General features: G+C 45.8%; 1 protein-coding gene across 1 annotated transcript; it reads right to left on the reverse strand.

Annotated features, from left to right (window-relative positions):
• Positions 1 to 384: 384 nt before the first annotated feature.
• On the reverse strand, positions 385 to 13,190 carry RGCC (regulator of cell cycle). The gene is made up of 5 exons (XM_081947947.1): positions 13,050 to 13,190; positions 10,672 to 10,830; positions 3,756 to 3,863; positions 3,303 to 3,365; positions 385 to 1,860 (listed from the first exon to the last, which is right to left on the reverse strand). Exons 1-5 carry the CDS (start codon positions 13,087 to 13,089, stop codon positions 1,853 to 1,855), a joined length of 378 nt encoding a protein of 125 aa, XP_081804073.1. The 5' UTR covers positions 13,090 to 13,190; the 3' UTR covers positions 385 to 1,852.
• Positions 13,191 to 17,489: the final 4,299 nt, after the last annotated feature.

Here is a 17,489-nt window from a genome sequence, read left to right on the forward strand (position 1 = left end):
GTGTGCGTGCACAATTGGCCCAGTTGCCTTCAAAACAGGTATGGAACGCAGATGGGTCAAACGAGGCACAGTACCTTACGGTGGCTGCTGCTCCCGACTACTACCGGACTACTATCGTATCGGGCCATACCGGCTGGAGCCCACCACTGAACTAGGATGATCACTTGTGGAAACTGATGGTTATTTTATCTCCCGGCAGAGATGACAATTTGTAGCCTCCCATTGGTTGATAAATCCCAATTTTTTGCCAGTCACCCAACCAAGAGCTTCCAGGGAGTGGTCATGTTTCTCTCTTCTACCCTACTGGCTGCAACCATAGTCTTCCATTTTTAAAGTTTCCGGATAAGAAGTGTGATTTTTTTAAAAAAGAAACTGAGGTTGCTCTGAGTTGCTATTTTAAAGAATTCATTTATTGCACAGCAGGAAATATGTACATCCAATTAAAAAAAAAACATTTGCCGGCTTCAAGCTATTGTAATTACCATTCACAGCTTCCTTTCGTGCGGGAACATGAAAAATAATCATGAAATAAGTTACTACCAGAAAACATTTGAGGTTTCAAAACTTAGCTTTTATTAAGCACACTTAATAACTGTGGACCACAGTTTTGAAGAGGATTTTTATGTTGTTTTTTTTTTTGCAAACAACAATCCTGCGTGGCTATTTTACTGCTAATATTATTCAAAGGGAGCTTTTGCTGTGAACGGAATGGTTGAGACAATCATTGTGGAAGACAATTAAGCTTCTGTGGTGTCCCTGGAGTAATCTACAGCAATTATCAGGTAAGGAATCTCATCCCGTTGTAGGGGCAAATGACATTAATAAACAGAATGAAATTTTTACAAACCTGGCAAGTGCTAAAATCCAGAACTAAAAGGACGGAATAATCCAGCAATATCTGAAATTCCTGACTAGTGTTTAGATGGAGACTATTCTAATTAATTACTACAAGTTTGTAGAGGAAAAAGTAGAACACAAAACAGTAAGTAGTTCATAGCCTTTAAACGATGTCTCTTTTTCTACCACTCTTATCCCTTTCTCTATCAATTATCCATTTAACTATGTATCTATCTGTCCGTCCATCTATCTATTCATCCATCCATCACCTTCCCTTTCAATTAAATATTTATCAGCCTTTCCATGTATTCTATCTCCCACCTGTCTATCATTTTCTCTTTCAATCAATCTCTTTCGTCCATCCACTGTAATTTATCATCCATTTATCAATCCCCTCTATTAATCAATTAGCCCTCTACCCATCTATTGTCATTTCTTTCTCTTTCTATCTATCATATCTCTCTCTGTCTATCCTCCCATGCAATTAAACATCCACCCACCCCTCTCTGTGTTCATTTCTCATTTATCTCAATTAATTAGCCATCTATTCATCCTATACTATCATCTAGCTACCTATCCTCAATTAATTAGCATCCATCCATCTTTCATCTGTCCATCAATTCATCTAGACAAACATCCATCCATCCACCTGTTCAATCTCTCTCACCCTATTTATATATATTAAGTTCCAGTTTAGCTTTTATTTGCGTACAAAAATATATTATCGTGAAAACGTTTCCAAGTTAATGATATAGAATTTCCAATCTTTTCATAAAAGCCCCTTTAAAAGAATGTTAAGCTACATTTTTTTTTAAAAGCCTTTTGAGCTCTTGTGTTATTTGTTTCTGTCTGTAGAAAAATCACAATTACGACGTGTTAAAAGTGTAAGAGGCAGTTGCTGGAAAAATACTGAGGAGGGAAGGAGTCCTGTGTCGGTCCCATTGGATGGTGGGTTGCAGGAATATAACTCCATCTCATCCTTTTGAAGGCAGGTTTTGGGTCAAAATTCAGTATTTCACATACCTGTGCAAACATTCAGATGGAATAAATATTACTGTTATGTCTGCACAGCATAAATACTCTTCCAAGATGCATTTGCAATGCAATTGGAATGATAGATACAAGGTCTGAACATGGAGTGAAATAAACTGGAGCTAAAGTAAGTAACCTAGACAGGTAGCCCCCAACTTACAGCCGTTTCATTTAGTGACCATTCAAAGTTATGACAAGAAGTTACTATTTTGTTACCCCTAACCAGGGGTAGGCTGCTACGGGTTTGTCTGGGTTTGGGAGAATGCTTAGTTAATGTTATGGCCAATTCAGAGAATCTCTAAATCCCACCCCTGGCTGGCCCCGCCCACTATGTCTCTCCCCTCCCAGGAGTCTTCACGCGGCCCGTTTTGAATGCGAGGTAAGTGCAGGGCCTGCACGGAGGCTCAGGGAGGTGGGAAAACAGGCCGGGGGAGGGAGTCTACGCCCTCCCAAAGGTTCAAGGAGCCCGGGGAAGGTGAAAACGCCCCTCCTCCATGGTGCAGGACGCTGAGTAGGCCACGCCCACCATGGCCACACCCAACCAGCAACCGGGCAGAGACCCCGTTGCTGAAATTTTTGAAGCCCACTCCTCCTTATAATTGTTTTTTTCTGCAACATCTCTTGCTTATGTGGTTAAAATTCAAACAACCAATTCATATTTATGACGGTTGCAGTGTCCCAGGGTCATGTGATCCCCCTTTGCGAACTTCTGGCAAAGTCAGTGTAGAAGCCAGATTCATTTACTAACTTAACAGCTGGGGTGATTCATGTAACCACCGTGGTGAGAAAAGTTATATAATGGGGCAAAACTCACTTAACAAATGTCATGTTTAGCAGCAGAGATTTTGGGCTCAATTGTAGTTGTACGTCAAGGACTACCTGTATTCAGATTCCCAATGGAAGCATCCAGTCAAACATTAATTCAGCCTGTTGGAATTCATTATTGGGATGTATTTCCATGCAACAACCACAGTAGTATTCAGCCAGCATATGGAAGTTTTTACAAGTTTGGATCTATGGTATATACTCTATGCTCTTTTGATTTAAGTAGAGCTTCCTGTTTCCTGTTACAGTTAAGCAGCTGAGCAGTAAAGCACATGGTGATGGTGCTCCTTGTTTGCTCTGTGGTGCTATATGTAAACACAATTTCTAACATAGCCTTAGTCCTTTTGACCTAAATCAATGTATTCCTATGCATCTAAATAGGTTCCTGCATTCAGGTGCAAAGTCTGATACACACCTGTACAAAAGACCAAGGCTTTGTATAGTCACAGCTGCCTTCTTGACCTTTTTTTTTTTTTTTTGACATTGTCCTGGTGGATTTCCTTTGCGTGCAGAGTCATATCTGTTCATTGTTTCCTGGGCAGGAATCTATTGGTGTGTACCCTGATCCTTGCCCAGATATCTACTAGGAATCAAGGTTGATTACTTACTTGCCAAAACTCTATCAAGATCAGCAATAAAGTCTGCTAGTTCTTTGGTGTCTCCAAGTTTTGCTGGGAAGAAAAAAAGACAATTACAAAACCGATGATGTCTACGCAATAGAAAAGTTGACTTGACGGTTAGTTTTCTGGTACTCTCTTTACTTTTTGGAAATCTTGCAAACTAAAGGAAAATGTTTGAGGGGGCCAAAGAGATGGATATAGGGATGAAAAAGCAAAACAGATTATCCGCTGACTCGGTCCCTTAATTGGTAACCCAAGAACCTTACCACTGCTCTTCCAGCAAAATTGCAACTTCTGCTATTTCTGAAAAAATGTGACTTATGACCAGGTTTCACACTTAGCAACCATTTGTATCCTCCCCACGATCACATTCGGCCGATCGTGATTCCCACTCTGGATAATGTTTTATTTCTATTTCTAAAAAGAGCCTTCAAACCGTACCTTTGCGAGAAGCGATCGTGGGAGAAGAGCCAGGAGGACTGGATGGAGGAGAGGAATGTAACTTTTCATCACTAAAGCTCAGGCTGTGTCCACACAGGGAATCCGCGCCTGGAACAAAGTGGTCAACTTAGAGTTAGACAGCAAATCTGTAATAAGAGTTAATCAAGCTTATTGACACCAAAAGACAGACAGACAGACACACACACTTCATAAGGCCTTGGTAAGGCCACACTTGGAATACGGCATTCAGTTTTGGTTGCCACGATGTAGAAATGATGTGGAGACTCTAGGAAGAATGCAGAGAAGAGCAACAAAGAGGATTAGGGGACTGGAGGCTAAAACATATGAAGAACGGTTGCAGGAACTGGGTATGTCTAGTTTAATGAAAAGAAGGAGGGGGGGGGACATGATAGCAGTCTTCCAATATCTCAGGGGCTGCCCCAAAGAAGAGGGAGTCAAACTATTCTCCAAGGCACCTGAGGGCAGAACAAGAAGCAATGGGTGGAAACTAATCAAGGAGAGAAGCAACTTAGAACTGAGGAGAAACTTCCTGACAGTTAGAACAATTAACCAGTAGAACAACTTATCCCCAGAAGTCGTGAATTCTCCAGCACTGGAAGTTTTAAAGAAGATGTTGGATAGCCATTTGTCTGAAGTGGTGTGGGGTTTCCTGCCTGAGCAGGGGGTTGGACTAGAAGACCCCCAAGGTCCCTTCCATTCTGTTATTGTATTGTATTGTACTCTAACTTGAATTCCCCAATTGAAAAACCGACAGAAGTGGAGAAGGACCATGTCTCCTATTTTAAAGTCCCTGGGGGCAGGACAAAAAGCAGTCTTCCAATATCTCAGGGGCTGCCCCAAAGAAGAGGGAGTCAAACTATTCTCCAAAGCACCTGAGGGCAGGACAAGAAGTAATGGGTGGAAACTAATCAAGGAGAGAAGCAACTTAGAACTAAGGAGAAATTTCCTGACAGTTAGAACAATTAATCAGTGGAACAACTTGCCTCCAGAAGTTGTGAATGCCCCAACACTGGAAGTCTTTAAGAAGAGGTTGGATAACTATTTGTCTGAAGTTGTGTAGGGTTTCCTGCCTAGGCAGGGGGTTGGACTAGAAGACCTCCAAGGTCCCTTCCAACTCTATTTTTCTATATTCTATTCTTTATTCTAAGAAGAGGAGACTTGGAACTGGGTGTTCTTCTGAAGCCTCAGCAGGTGGCTTGGTAGACCTAGCTATACATATTAAGACCACCATATTTTAAATACTGGCCAAAGCGTGTAGAGTAGACTATCATTTCCACCGCTCAAGTGGGTTTGTTTGTTTGTTTTATGATGGCTTGTTTGTTGCTCCCACCCTTAAAAGGCTTTGAACGAGCCAGGTTGGCTTCCCCTGACATGTCCAAGTTGGAGGCTAGAGTGACCACTGTGGAGGGGGCTTTAATTTCAGCTCTTGCAAACGGACTCATTGGTTACACGGCCCTTTTCCAATTTTCTGCCTCTTGTGATTCCAGGCTCTTCGGGGCTGAGGCAAAACCCTCCTTAATGAAAGGTTTGGAGTAGGGAAAGGATGGAGGCTTACCTTAGCAAGTGAAATAATTCAGGGTTAGCTCCAGTTTATTTCTGTTCCCGAACTCAGCAAAACCTCAAGTGCTCCGCTTAAATATAGCCCCTGGTTCTAAGCAACACTTAACCATTGCTACAAAACCACGTTGGGAAAAAAACAAAGCTAAAGAAGAGATACTAGTGCTTCTTTCTACACCCACCCACCCCAGGAGAAAACCATTTTAGAAGAGTTTTTTCCTTCCCTTTTACATCCTCGCTGGTGTAAAATTATATGTGTGTGGTAGGGCCCCGGTTCCCACGTTAAGCATCTCCTGGACGGGATGCTAAGTCTTCAGTTCGGAAAATGTGGGTCTCCTTCTCAGTCGTTAGATCCACCTGCGCAAGGTGCGAGGGAGCGAGAACGACGGGGCTACTACAGGCAGAAGAGCATTAGGCTCCTGAAAATAAGCAGAGATGGATGGTTTATAATATAAAGAGTGAATTGTCAACCTTTTGGGGTGGGGCAAATCAGGAACCCGACTTTATAGCTGTGGAGTACCATGAAAGCTTGCCAATTTCAATCAAAATGAAGCAATCTTGACTTCCTCCTCCCTCCCTCCCTTTCTTCTCTGTTCTGTCTTTTCTTTCCTTCCTTTCTCCCTTTCCTTTTCTGTCTTTCGTTCCCTTTCTTTCTTTCTTTCTTTCTTCTCTTTTCAGTTTTTTCCTCCCTTCCCTCTCCATCCCTTTCTTTTTACTAATCAAAATCTAAACTAATCAAGGAGAGAAGCAACTTAGAACTGAGGAGAAATTTGTGAATGCCCCAACACTGGGGGATTTTAAGAAGAGGTTGGGTAGCCATTTGTCTGGAACGGTATAGGGTTTCCTGCCTAGGCAGGGGGTTGGACTAGAAGACCTCCAAGGTCCCTTCCAACTCTGTTATTCTATTCTATTCTTTTTCTTTTCTGTCTTTTCCTCCCTCCCTCCCTTCCCTTTTCTATGTTCCTCCTTTCCTTCTTTCCATCTTTCTTCTGTCTTTTCCTCCCTGTCTCCCTTCCCTATATATTTTCCTTCATCCCTCCCTCTCTTTCCTTCCTTCTCTTTTCTCTTTTCCTTTCTCCGTTCCCTTTTCTGTCCCTTCCTTCCTTCCTTACTCACTCACTCACTTACTTACTTACTTACTTAGGGTTAAACTGGTGTTTCCATCACCACTCTTGAAATATTACTTCTCCATGTTCCTCTGCATTAACCAATTAATTAATCTCGCTGTTTCCTCCACTGACTATACACAAATCTTTGTGTATAAAAAATGAAAAAACAGCAGGCAGTCATTTGACTGGTTTCCTTTCCTTATTTAACCTAAGCATGAAATTAGAATGTTGGCTGCTTGATTTGGCCTTTTCCCAGCTGTTCTCTTGGTCAGTAGGAGAAAACCTCCCAATTCTTTCTCTATCAGTGGAAAGCTGCTGAATTGGGACATTCTTCCTCTGTAGGAGGGCACAGCATTTTTTATCTGTACTAAAATGTTCCTAAAGTGATCTGGGAGTGATCTCATTCAGTAGCTAAAAGGCAGCTTGTTTTGCACCAAGGGGGGAAGATGAGTAATGGCTCCATGCACCACTTTGCTTCGTTCCCTTTAGATGGGCCAAAGGTGATCCTTTCCCGCTCCGTTTACAAAAAGTGGAAGTTCAGAGTTTTCTATGCTACAAGGACTTCACCACCCAGGAGAAGCAGATCCTCTTCAATGTAAAAAGAGGCATAATTGCCACTCATAACATCAGATAAGATGCTGACATTCTAGAAAGAGGTTGAGTCTTTGGAAAGACTGCAGAGAAGAGCAACGAAGAGGATGAGGGGACTAGAGGCTAAAACATATGAAGAATGGTTGCAGGAACTGGGTATGTCTAGTTTAATGAAAAGAAGGACTGGGGGAGACATGATAGCAGTCTTCCAATATCTCAGGGGTTGCCACAAAGAAGAGGGAGTGAAACTATTCTCCAAGGCACCTGAGGGCAGGAGAAGAAGCAATGGGTGGAAACTAATCAAGGAGAGAAGCAACTTAGAACTGAGGAGAAATTTCCTGACATTTAGAACCATTAATCAGGGGAACAACTTGCCTCCGTAAGTTGTGAATGCTCCAACACTGGAAGTTTTTAAGAAGAATTTGGACCACGGTTGTCTGAAGTGATGTAAGGCCATGATGGCAAACCTATGGAATGCATGCCAGAGGTGGCACACAGAGCCCCCCCCCTGTGGGCACACCAGCCGTTGCCTCAGCTCTAACGCACATACACATGTGCCTCCCACAGGCCAGCTGGTTTTCGGGTCTCTACCATGCATGCACGGGGGGGTGGAGGGCAGGGTGCATGCAGGGGACATGCAGGGGGAAGAGGAAATGCGCATTGCATTGGGGGGGCGTGTGTGCTCCCCCATGCCCCGAGTTGGGCCTGGATGGCCTCCTGCACCAACCTGGAAGCCAAAATGGGGTGAGGGGGGTTCATGCACAGGGAGGAGCATGGGAGTCACGCTTGCATGCACGGGGGGGGCATGCGTGGGGGGTTCACGAGGGGGGGTTTTCACACACGCATTGCATTTGCGGGTGCCGTTGGTACGTGACAACAAAAAGGTTCACCATCACTGGAATAGGGTTTCCTGCTTGAGCAGGGGGTTGGACTAGAAGACCTCCAAGGTCCCTTCCAACTCTGTTACTCTGTTGCTTTGCATCCAACTTCCCCTGGGTGTATTCCACAACTGCAGTGTGCTGTTGGTTACTATCCTGTCTCATATTACTACCGGTAGCAGGGGAAAAGATAATAAGCCACATGCCGGCTGAGGATTTTGCCGCCCTCTGCATATGCAACCCAGGAAGGCTGGTATGAATCTGCCAGCCGTTGTGGAGGGAATTAAAGGGGAGGATGTGTGTTCTTCCTTCCAATAAAAGTTGTTTACAGACAAAACATCGCCAGCCTGCCTCCTCCTTCCCTGCCACAGACGGGTTTCCACCTCCCGCCTCCTCCCAGCCTGGCTTCTCCCACACTGACATTTTGCAAAAAAAAAGAAACCAACAACCAGTGTTGCCAAGGAAACTGGGCGATCTCGTGAAATTGGTACTACCCATTCAACTCAAGACGTGGGAGGAAAAGGACACCGATGCCAAGGAAGGGTTTAAGTGGAAGAACGGATGCCCAGCTGCAGATCTAACACGGGGACGTTGCTAAATGACCGCGAAGGGCAAACCCGATGTGTTAGGATTCTTGCAGAATAAGGAGTCTTTCTTCCCAGAAAGAAAAAATTTCCCTGTTTTCTCCCCCTCTCAGCTTTCACTACAAAGGTTACCATTGGTAGGGAGGGGGTAAAAAAAAAGGGGGGGGATATCTAGCCATTTTTTTCCATTCTGGAAAGCAAAATCAGAAAAAAGAAAGCGAAGCCCAGCGGCCTGGCATCCGTGCGTGTAAGCAGATTCGAGCGGGTTTTTTTCCCTTCCAAATGGATGGGAAAACAAGCTATTCTCAGCCCAAACGGCCTTCTCCTCCTTCCAGACACCCTGCAATTATTCCGTCTCCAGAGCAGGGCTCCTCCATCTGTGGTCTGGTGGACCACCGATGGACAGCAGGGGTGGGCTGCTGCGGGCATTACTGCCAGTTCTGTGCCCATATCTTCTCAAATGCTGCATGCGCTTGTGCGTTTGCACATCAATAGTTCTGTGCCCACGCAAAATGTTAACAAATGAAAAAAATAAATACATTTGTACAATGAAAATTGTTCTGCGCATGCGCAGGACGAAATATCAAGATGGCGGCAGTGTAGAAGAACCGGTTTCAACAACCCAGGCCGCCAAGCCACTACCGGTTCGGCTGAAGCAGTCCGAACCGGTGGGGACCCACCACGGATGGTCAGCCACGAAACGGTGGAAGCGGCCCCTGTCTCTTCACCTAAAGATGGATTACTGGCACGACCCGATTTGCTCCAGAGATTAGGACTCAAGGAGCAGCATGAAGTTTCACAATTCAGAGATCGGATCCGAGTGAAGTGGGGCCGTAATTGATGGTCAGTCAAGGCTAAGTAGGACTGACACCGCACATAAGCCGTCTGAAAAGTGCATGGAGAAAATACGCAGATAAATATCTGCACTATTAGAGGGCTACAGGTCAATTGATCAATCAGGATAGAGCTGGAAGGGACCTTGGAGGTCTTCTAGTCCAACCCCCTGCTCAAGCGGGAGACCATTCCAGATAAGTGGCTGCCAGCCTTTCTGATCGACAGGCTCAGCGTCTTAGCCACTCAGTAGCCAACTAGCCGAGATAATAGTCTGCCCCCCTATCAAAACACAGGTAGTCCTCGACTTATGATCACAAGTGACCCCCCCCTATTTATGTTGCTAAGTGAAACAGTTGTTCAGTGAATTTTGCCCCATGTTGTCACCTTTCTTGCCGCCGTTGTTAAGTAAATCACTGCAGTTGATAAGTGAGTAACCCAGTTGTTAAGTGAATCTGGCTTCCCACTGATGACTTTGCTGGTCAGAAGGTCGCAAAAGGGGATCACGTGACCCTGGGAACACTGCAACCGTCATGAGTACATGCCAGTTGCCAAGCATTTCAATTTTGATCAAAATTCACCCCACAGGGATTCTGCAAAGGACATAACTGAGAAAAACGGTTGTGGGTCCTTTTTTTCAGTCCTGTTGTAACTTCAAACGGTCACTAAATGAACTGTTGTAAGCCGAGGAACTGCCTAAATAATCAAATTATCTCTTTCTGGCATTTCAGCTGCAGAATATGAATGGGTGCCATGGCAACCACGGGAAAGAGATTTTTTTTAAAAAAAAGTAAAAATGGTGATTGAAAGTGCATGACCAAAAAGCCCACCCCTTTTTATGGGCGGGGCAATCCATGCTTATAAGGGGGTGGCCCTTCATTCATAGGACTGAGGCCGCCATCTTTTTTTCTCTCTAATCCCCCCACCCTGTCCAATAATCATCTCCTTTTAATGACCCCATCATCCCTTGTGGGGTGGAGTCTCAGCAACTGAATGGAGCTAGCAGAGTGTTTTACTGGCCAGATGCCCTTCCTGTCACCAGTGCGGAGTTTTGTTCAGCAGATATATTTTCATCGTGCCCAGAGAGAGAAATATCTGCCTCTACATAGGAACGGACTCACAACCTCCTGATTATGAGGCGAGAGTTCCACCTCTAGGCCACTGCACACACACACCCTGTCTGATAATGCAGTACTAGGATAGATTACGATCCTAACCGCGGTCGTAATTTGAGGACTACTTGCCCTGGAGATTATTTTTGATGCTTGGTTTTTGCCAGTGGCGACAGTGTAAGACGAAGTTGCGCGAAAAGAGAAAGACAGAAAAGAAGATGGAGCCTTCTTACTCTCAGAGTCACTGATGCTGGTGCTGCTCCGTCTCTTCATCTTCTCCAGATGTTCCTCATATTGGAAGTGCCTCTCCTTTATGGGCGAAGAGAAGTCCTCTATCACCGCATCAAACTCACACAGGACGTCCGCCAGCTCTCCTCCGTCTTCTAACAAATCTGCCAAACCAGAATGCAGAAGGACTTTCATTCTATCACTTGCCTACAGCTGAGATAATAACAGAGTGGGAAGGGACCTTGGAGGTCTTCTAGACCAACCCCTGCTCAAGCAGGAGACCCTGTGCCATTTCAGACAAATGGTTCTCCAATAGCTTCTTCAAAGCTTCCAGGGATGGAGCACCCAGAACTTCTCAAGGCAAGCCGTTCCACTGGTTAAAGGTGGAAATTTCTCCTTAGTTCTAGGTTGGTTCTCTCCTTGATTAGCTTCCATCCATTGCTTCTTGTCCTGCTTTAGAGAATAGGTGAGCTTTGACTGCAAGGCCATCCAACTGGTCAGTCCTAGAGGAGATCAACCCTGACTGCTCTTTAGAAGGCCAGATCCTGAAGAGGAAACTCAAAGACTTTGGCCACCTAAGGAGAAGGAAGGACTCCTTGGAGAAGAGCCTCATGCTGGGAACGATGGAGGGCAAAAGAAGAAGAAGGGGACAGCAGAGAAGAAGGTGGCTGGATGAAGTCACGGAAGCACCCGGCGTGAGCTTCAATGGACTCCAGAGGATGGTAGAAGACAGGAAGGCCTGGAGGAACGTGGTCCATGGGGTTGCGATGGGTCGGACATGACTTCGGGACTAACAACATCTACTCTAAGGTCCTCCAGGACTAAAAGAAACAGGCTTCCAAGCAAAAGACATCTTCCTTGTTTAATAAGGAAGGAGAACCCTCCATGTATGGTGGCCAAGACTCAGGAGGAATCTGGTCACCCTTTTTCAAAAGGGGGAAGAAGATAATGTGGCTTTCTTTGCCAAACCCATTGTTCTTAGGTTACTCCAACTGGGTTCCTCTGCAGGAGAAATGGCTCAGGTGGCATCATCTGATACCGTGGGTTCTCCATCCCTGGAGGTTTTTAAGAAGACTCTAGATCTGTAATGGGGAACCTATGGCATGCGTGCCAGAGATGGCACACAGACCCCTCTCTGTGGGTACGCCTGATGCCAGCTGGTCTTCGTGGGCACCGGAGTGCTGGAAAACAGCTTGAAACCAGCCAAAAAAAAAAAACGGCAAAAAACCCGAGTCCGTTTTCCAGGCCATTTTCAAGCCATTTTGGGGCTATTTTCAGGCTGTTTTGGGGTTGTTTTCAGGCCATTTTTCAGGCCATCTTTGGCCTGAGAAATGGCCAAATAAACAGTCTGAAAACAGGCTAAGGATGCCCCCCAAAATGGCCGGAAAATGGCCCAAAGTGCGGCCTGAAAATGGTCCAAAAATGGCCCATAAAATGGCCCCAAAACCCAGGCGTGCGCATGCTGGCCAGCTGGCCTTTGGGTTTCCAGCGCACGGACATGTATGCGGGATCCATTTTGGGCACTTGGTGCTGAAAAGTTTCGCCATCCCTGGTCTAGCCAGTCACTTATCTGAAGTTGTATAGGTTCTCCTGCTTGAGCAAGGGGCTGGACTAGAAGACCTCCAAGGTCCCTTCTGGCTCTATTCTATTCAAAGGTCTTGTCTTGGGCCCTCTTCCAATATCTGAGGGGCTCCTACAAAGAGAAGGGGGGGTTGTCCACCTGTTTCCCAAAGCACCGGAAGGCGAGACAAGAAAAAAATGGATGGGAACTAATGATGATACCTGTAGCCTCTGCTTTGCGGCTGATCTCAGCTGGGGCTTTGTGGTTGTGAGTCTTTGTGACCAGGTGGTTCACCTTGAGCATCATCAAGACATTGACTGAACCCCAGAAGAAGACCCCCCCCCAGCCTCCAGATGCAGCACCTTGGGGGAAAGACCCCTACCCTTCATACCAGCCACTGAAGGGCCGGGAGGACTTTGAATGGGCTTTCCGCGGTCCAGAACGCGGGTCAGCGAAAGACCGGCATTCACGTGTCGTAGCCTGCAGCCCCCTCCAGAGTCTTAAGGGGTGGGGTGGGGGCTCAGCGTGTCGTGTGAAGGCAGCCCAAAGACAGGCTTAGGGACGAGGGTCTCCTGCCCTCCCTCCCTCCCTCCTCCTCCTCTCCCGGCCACGCCTTTGTCTCCAGCGAGGGGAGGGAGGCAAGCGAAGTGGGGGGAATCCCGGGGGTCCCAGCAAGAGGGGCGCGCGGAGGGCGCGGCGCCCGGACTTAAGAGAGGAAAGTCTGCTGGCCAGGATCGCCAAACACGCGCCCGCCGAGCCTCCTGGGTCTTCCCCGGCGGCGGCAGCGCGACCCTCCTAGTCTCAGGGCATTCTCCGACTCACCTTGGGCCCCGGGGGGCTTCTGCGCTCTGAAAGGCTTCATGGCATCGGCCGCCGAGCCCGGCAGAAGGCGAGAGCACTGCGCCGCCCTCCGCTGCCAGCAGCCGCCGCTGCCTTTGGCTGCTGCTGCCGCCGCCTAGAAAGGAGGAGGAGGAGGAGGAGAAAGCAGGAGAAGAAAGAAGAGGAGTAGGAGGAGGAGGAGAGGAGGAGGAGGAAAAATAAAGGAGGAGGAGGGGAAGGAAAAAGAAAGCAGGAGAAGGAAAAAGAAAGGAGAAAGAGGAGGAGGAGGAAAATGAAAACAGGAGGAAAAAGGAGGAGAAGGAAAAAAGAAAGCAGCAGCAGCAGGAGGAAAAAAAGGAGGAGGAAGAGGAAGAGGAGAAAGGCCGGAGATCCCACTCCCACCTGCCTCCCCTCCGTCTAAGTGAGCCTTAGGTATTAATACTTTTAATACCCAGGTATTAAAGTTCAACAAAGTGGGACTGTGATAGAAGCCCCAAGGGGTCGTCCAGCTCAGCAGGATTGGTCCTTTGGAGGAGGGCATCCAGAAGAAACATTTTCCCAGGGGTTTACTCTTACCCCTATGTGGTCTTACCCCTATCCATGAGCAGAGTTCCTGGGATTCTGTAACATCCAGATCTGATTCAGAACTGATAAAGTCAGCTTTGGAGCCCCTGAAGAGTGGCGAAATCCCTCGAAGTATTGTTTAAGTGTCTCTTTATCTAATCCAATTGCTAAAAAAAGACAAGGAAAAGAATCTGTTTGGCTAGATCCTCAACTGTTGGCCAACGTCTCCCAACAAGAGGCAGCTGACTTTCTCAAGAGCCCTGGGGCATCTTGCAACCCAATGGAAGCGGAACCTCCAGAATTAATGGCGTAATTGCAGGAAGGTCAAGTCGTAATTTGTTATCAATGTAATTTATTTTCTAGTTTCCCTCCCTCCTTTCCCTGCAGGCTGGCTCTCTCGCTTTTCCAAGTCAGGATTTTAGTTATTGCTCCGTTCGGATGCAAAGCTGTAATCAGCATCTCCCAAAAACCAGAGTCTCTAAAAACCCCCAGAAAAGTTGCTTCCGTTCAAAGAAGCAATTGCAGCCAACTGCAAGTCAAGCCAGAAAGAATAGAATAGAATAGAATAGAAATGGAATGGAATGGAATAAGGAATAGAACAAAACAGAACAGAATAGAATTCTTTATTGGCCAAGTGTGACTGGACACATAAGGAATTTGTCTTTGGTGCATAAGTTCTCAGTGTACATAAGGAGAATAAAATAGATTCATCAAGAATAAAAAGATACAACACATAGTGATCGTCAAGGTTACTAATAAGCAATCAAATCATACTAGGAAACAAATAAAACAATATAAATTTTAAAGGTACAAGCAACATGGTTATAGTCATAAGTGGAAGGAGATAGGTACTAGGAAGGAAGGAAGAGAAGAATAATAGTAATACAGACTTAGTAAACAATTTGACAGTGTTGTGGGAATCAATTGTTTAGCAGAGTGATGGCGTTCGGGAAAAAACTGTCCTTGTGTCTAGTTGTCTTGGTGTGCAGTGCCCTATAGCATCATTTTGAGGGTAGGAGTTGAAACAATTTATGTCCAGGATGTGAGAGGGGTCTGTAGATATTTTCACAGCCCTCTTTTTGACTCCTGCAGTGTGCAGGTCCTCGATGGAAGGCAGGTTGGTAGCCATTGTTTTTTCTGCAGTTCTGATTCTCCTCTGAAGTCCGTGTCTGTCTTGTTGGGTTGCAGAGCCAAACCAGACAGTTATGGAGGTGCAGAGGACAGACTCAATAATAAAAAAAGACCATTAACTGTCTAATAATAGTCTTTAATAAAGGGACGGGGTGGTTCAGTGGCTTAGACGCTGAGCTTGTCGATTAGAAAAGTCGGCAGTTCGGCGGTTCGAATCCCTAGCGCTGCGTAACGGAGTGAGCTCCCGTGACTTGTCCCAGCTTCTGCCAACCTAGCAGTTCGAAAGCATGTAAAAAATGCAAGTAGAAAAATAGGAACCACCTTTGGTGGGAAGGTAACAGCGTTCCGTGCGCCTTCTGTGTTTAATCATGCCGGCCACATGACCACGGAGACGTCTTCGGACAGCGCTGGCTCTTCGGCTTTGAAACAGAGATGAGCAGGGCCGGATTTTCCTATAGGCTAACTAGGCTTCAGCCTAGGGCCTCAAGATCAAGAGGGGCCTTTTATTTTTATTTATTATCCATGCCACATTTTTTATAAAGGTTAGTACCAATTACAACATGTTTCATTTAATATATTGATATATATCACAGTAATGATGTATTTTATTATCTCTCATGTAATTTACAAACTTAAAAATGGGAGGTGAAAGGGCCCCATAAGTGGAATAGCCTAGGGCCTCTTTTCATCTAAATCCAGCCCTGGAGATGAGCACCACCCCCTAGAGTCGGGAACGACTAGCACATATATGCGAGAGGAAACTTTACCTTTAATCTTTAATAAAAAAAGACTATTCTTTCTCCTGAATGGCAAAGAAAGAGAGAGATTGGGCTTCTTATCTCTGCCCATCTGGAATGACAACCACGATGACAAGGAAGTATTTGACTCCAGGGAATGCATCTCCACCCTGTAAGTAAGAAGAATTTCTTCCTGTCCACCTATTTCTCCTTCCACAAACTTAAAACAGCTCCCTGGCCCTGAGCAGATAGGTGGGGAAAGCCCAGGTAAACAAAATCCACTGAAAAAATTGTGCAAATTCCTTCCCCCCGCCCGCAGCCCAGCTAAGGGGTGACGCATCCGTCCTTGAGTAGGATAAAACTAGGCAGTGATTAAAAAAAATTGCTGCCACCTTATCTGGATGTCGTGGTCTGTGGGAACGGCCTTGGGAGGCTGAAGGAAGAGCTTGAAGGACGTCCTGTGCAAGATATCTCAGCCCCCACAAGGAGGGGGGAGAGCAACGGGGGGGGGGGCATTCGGAAAGGATCCTCCCACGTTTATCTGGAGAGGAATGAAAGAAAAAGTGAGGAGAAGGGCAGGGAGTTTTGCCCCAGGGTTCTGTCAAGGCAACCTTGCCACCAAGATGGAGGGAGGGTTTCTGGTTGTGCTGCTCGACTTGACAACTCTGTTAACTGCTCGGTGGACGGGCGTTGTCCCTCCTTCCACTTTTTACAATGTGCAGGGAGCATTAGAGAGAGCGATGGATGCCTTCTCCAGTTTCCTTTCCCTCCTTCTTTCTTTCTTTCTTTCTTTCTTTCTTTCCCTTTCTCCTTCCCATCCCTCTTCCTTTCTCTTTTCCTTCTCTTCCTTCTTCCTTCCCTCTTCCTCCCTTCTCTTCCCTTCCTTTCTCCTTTTCCTTCTCTTCTTTCCTTTCTCTTTTCCTTCTCTTCTCCTCTCTTCCCTTCCTTTCTCCTTCCCAAACCCCTTCCTTTCTCCTTTTCCTTCTTTTCTCTCTTCCTTTCCTTTTCTCCTTTCCTTCCACTCTTCCTTCTTCATTTTCCTTTCCCCTTCTCCTTCCCTTTCCTCCTCCTTTCCCCTTCCTTTTCTTCTTCCTTTCTCTCCTCCCTTTCTCCTTCCCTTCCCTCTTCCTTTCTCCTTTTCCTTTTCTTCTTTCCTTTCTTTCTCTTCCTTCCCTCTTCTTCCCTTGTTTTCCCTCTCCCTCTCCCTTTCTCCTTCCCATCCCTTTTCCTTTCTCTTTTTCCTTTTCTCCTTCTCTCTTCCCTTCTCTTCCCTTCCTTCTTCCTTTCTCCTTCCCATCCCTCTTCCTTTCTCTTTTTCCTTCTCTTATCCTCTCTTCCCTTTCCAAGCACTTAAGGTGTACTCTGTGTACCTTCTAGTTTTTTCACATCAAAGTTCATAATTTTCACACAGAAATCCATCTACTGTGTACTTCATCTACTTTTTCATGTAGAGCTTCATCATTTTCACCTGGAACTTCACGTAACGTGTCCCATTCTACTTTTTCTCAGAGAGAAAGAAATTTCCACGCTGTGAGTAGAACGGTCTCAAATGCACCTTTACTGAAGACGGAGGTAGAATAATGGCTATTTTGCACATTTTCCTCCCCCTCCCACGAACTCATTTTGAGCATCTAATTGTGCTTGATGAGATTACAAATTATATTTTTAGTTGAAGGGGCCTTGGTGCTACCTAAGCTTGCTTGTTTTCCTCCAGACGGTTGATTATCCAAGCCAGGTAACATATATTTTTAGCTGTGGAGATACTTTTCACCGAAGACGCCATGTTCCCTCTAGTGGAGGAATAAAGCAGATGAACACACAACATCTGCAGAAGAAGAGCTGCCAATGACACCACTTCAACCTTCAGTATTCCTTATATTTCAGCCCAGGACAATGCCCTCCTTCCAATCTTTGAGGCATATCTGAACATTTAAAAGGTCTAAGTGTGCTACCTTTAAATGTCCCAGTGGAGGTGAGGCATTAGTTAGCCACCAAATCTTTATTATGGTCA

Source organism: Natrix helvetica (assembly GCF_964273705.1).
Source record: "Natrix helvetica genome assembly, chromosome: 3".
In the NCBI taxonomy this organism is placed as follows: domain Eukaryota; kingdom Metazoa; phylum Chordata; class Lepidosauria; order Squamata; family Natricidae; genus Natrix; species Natrix helvetica.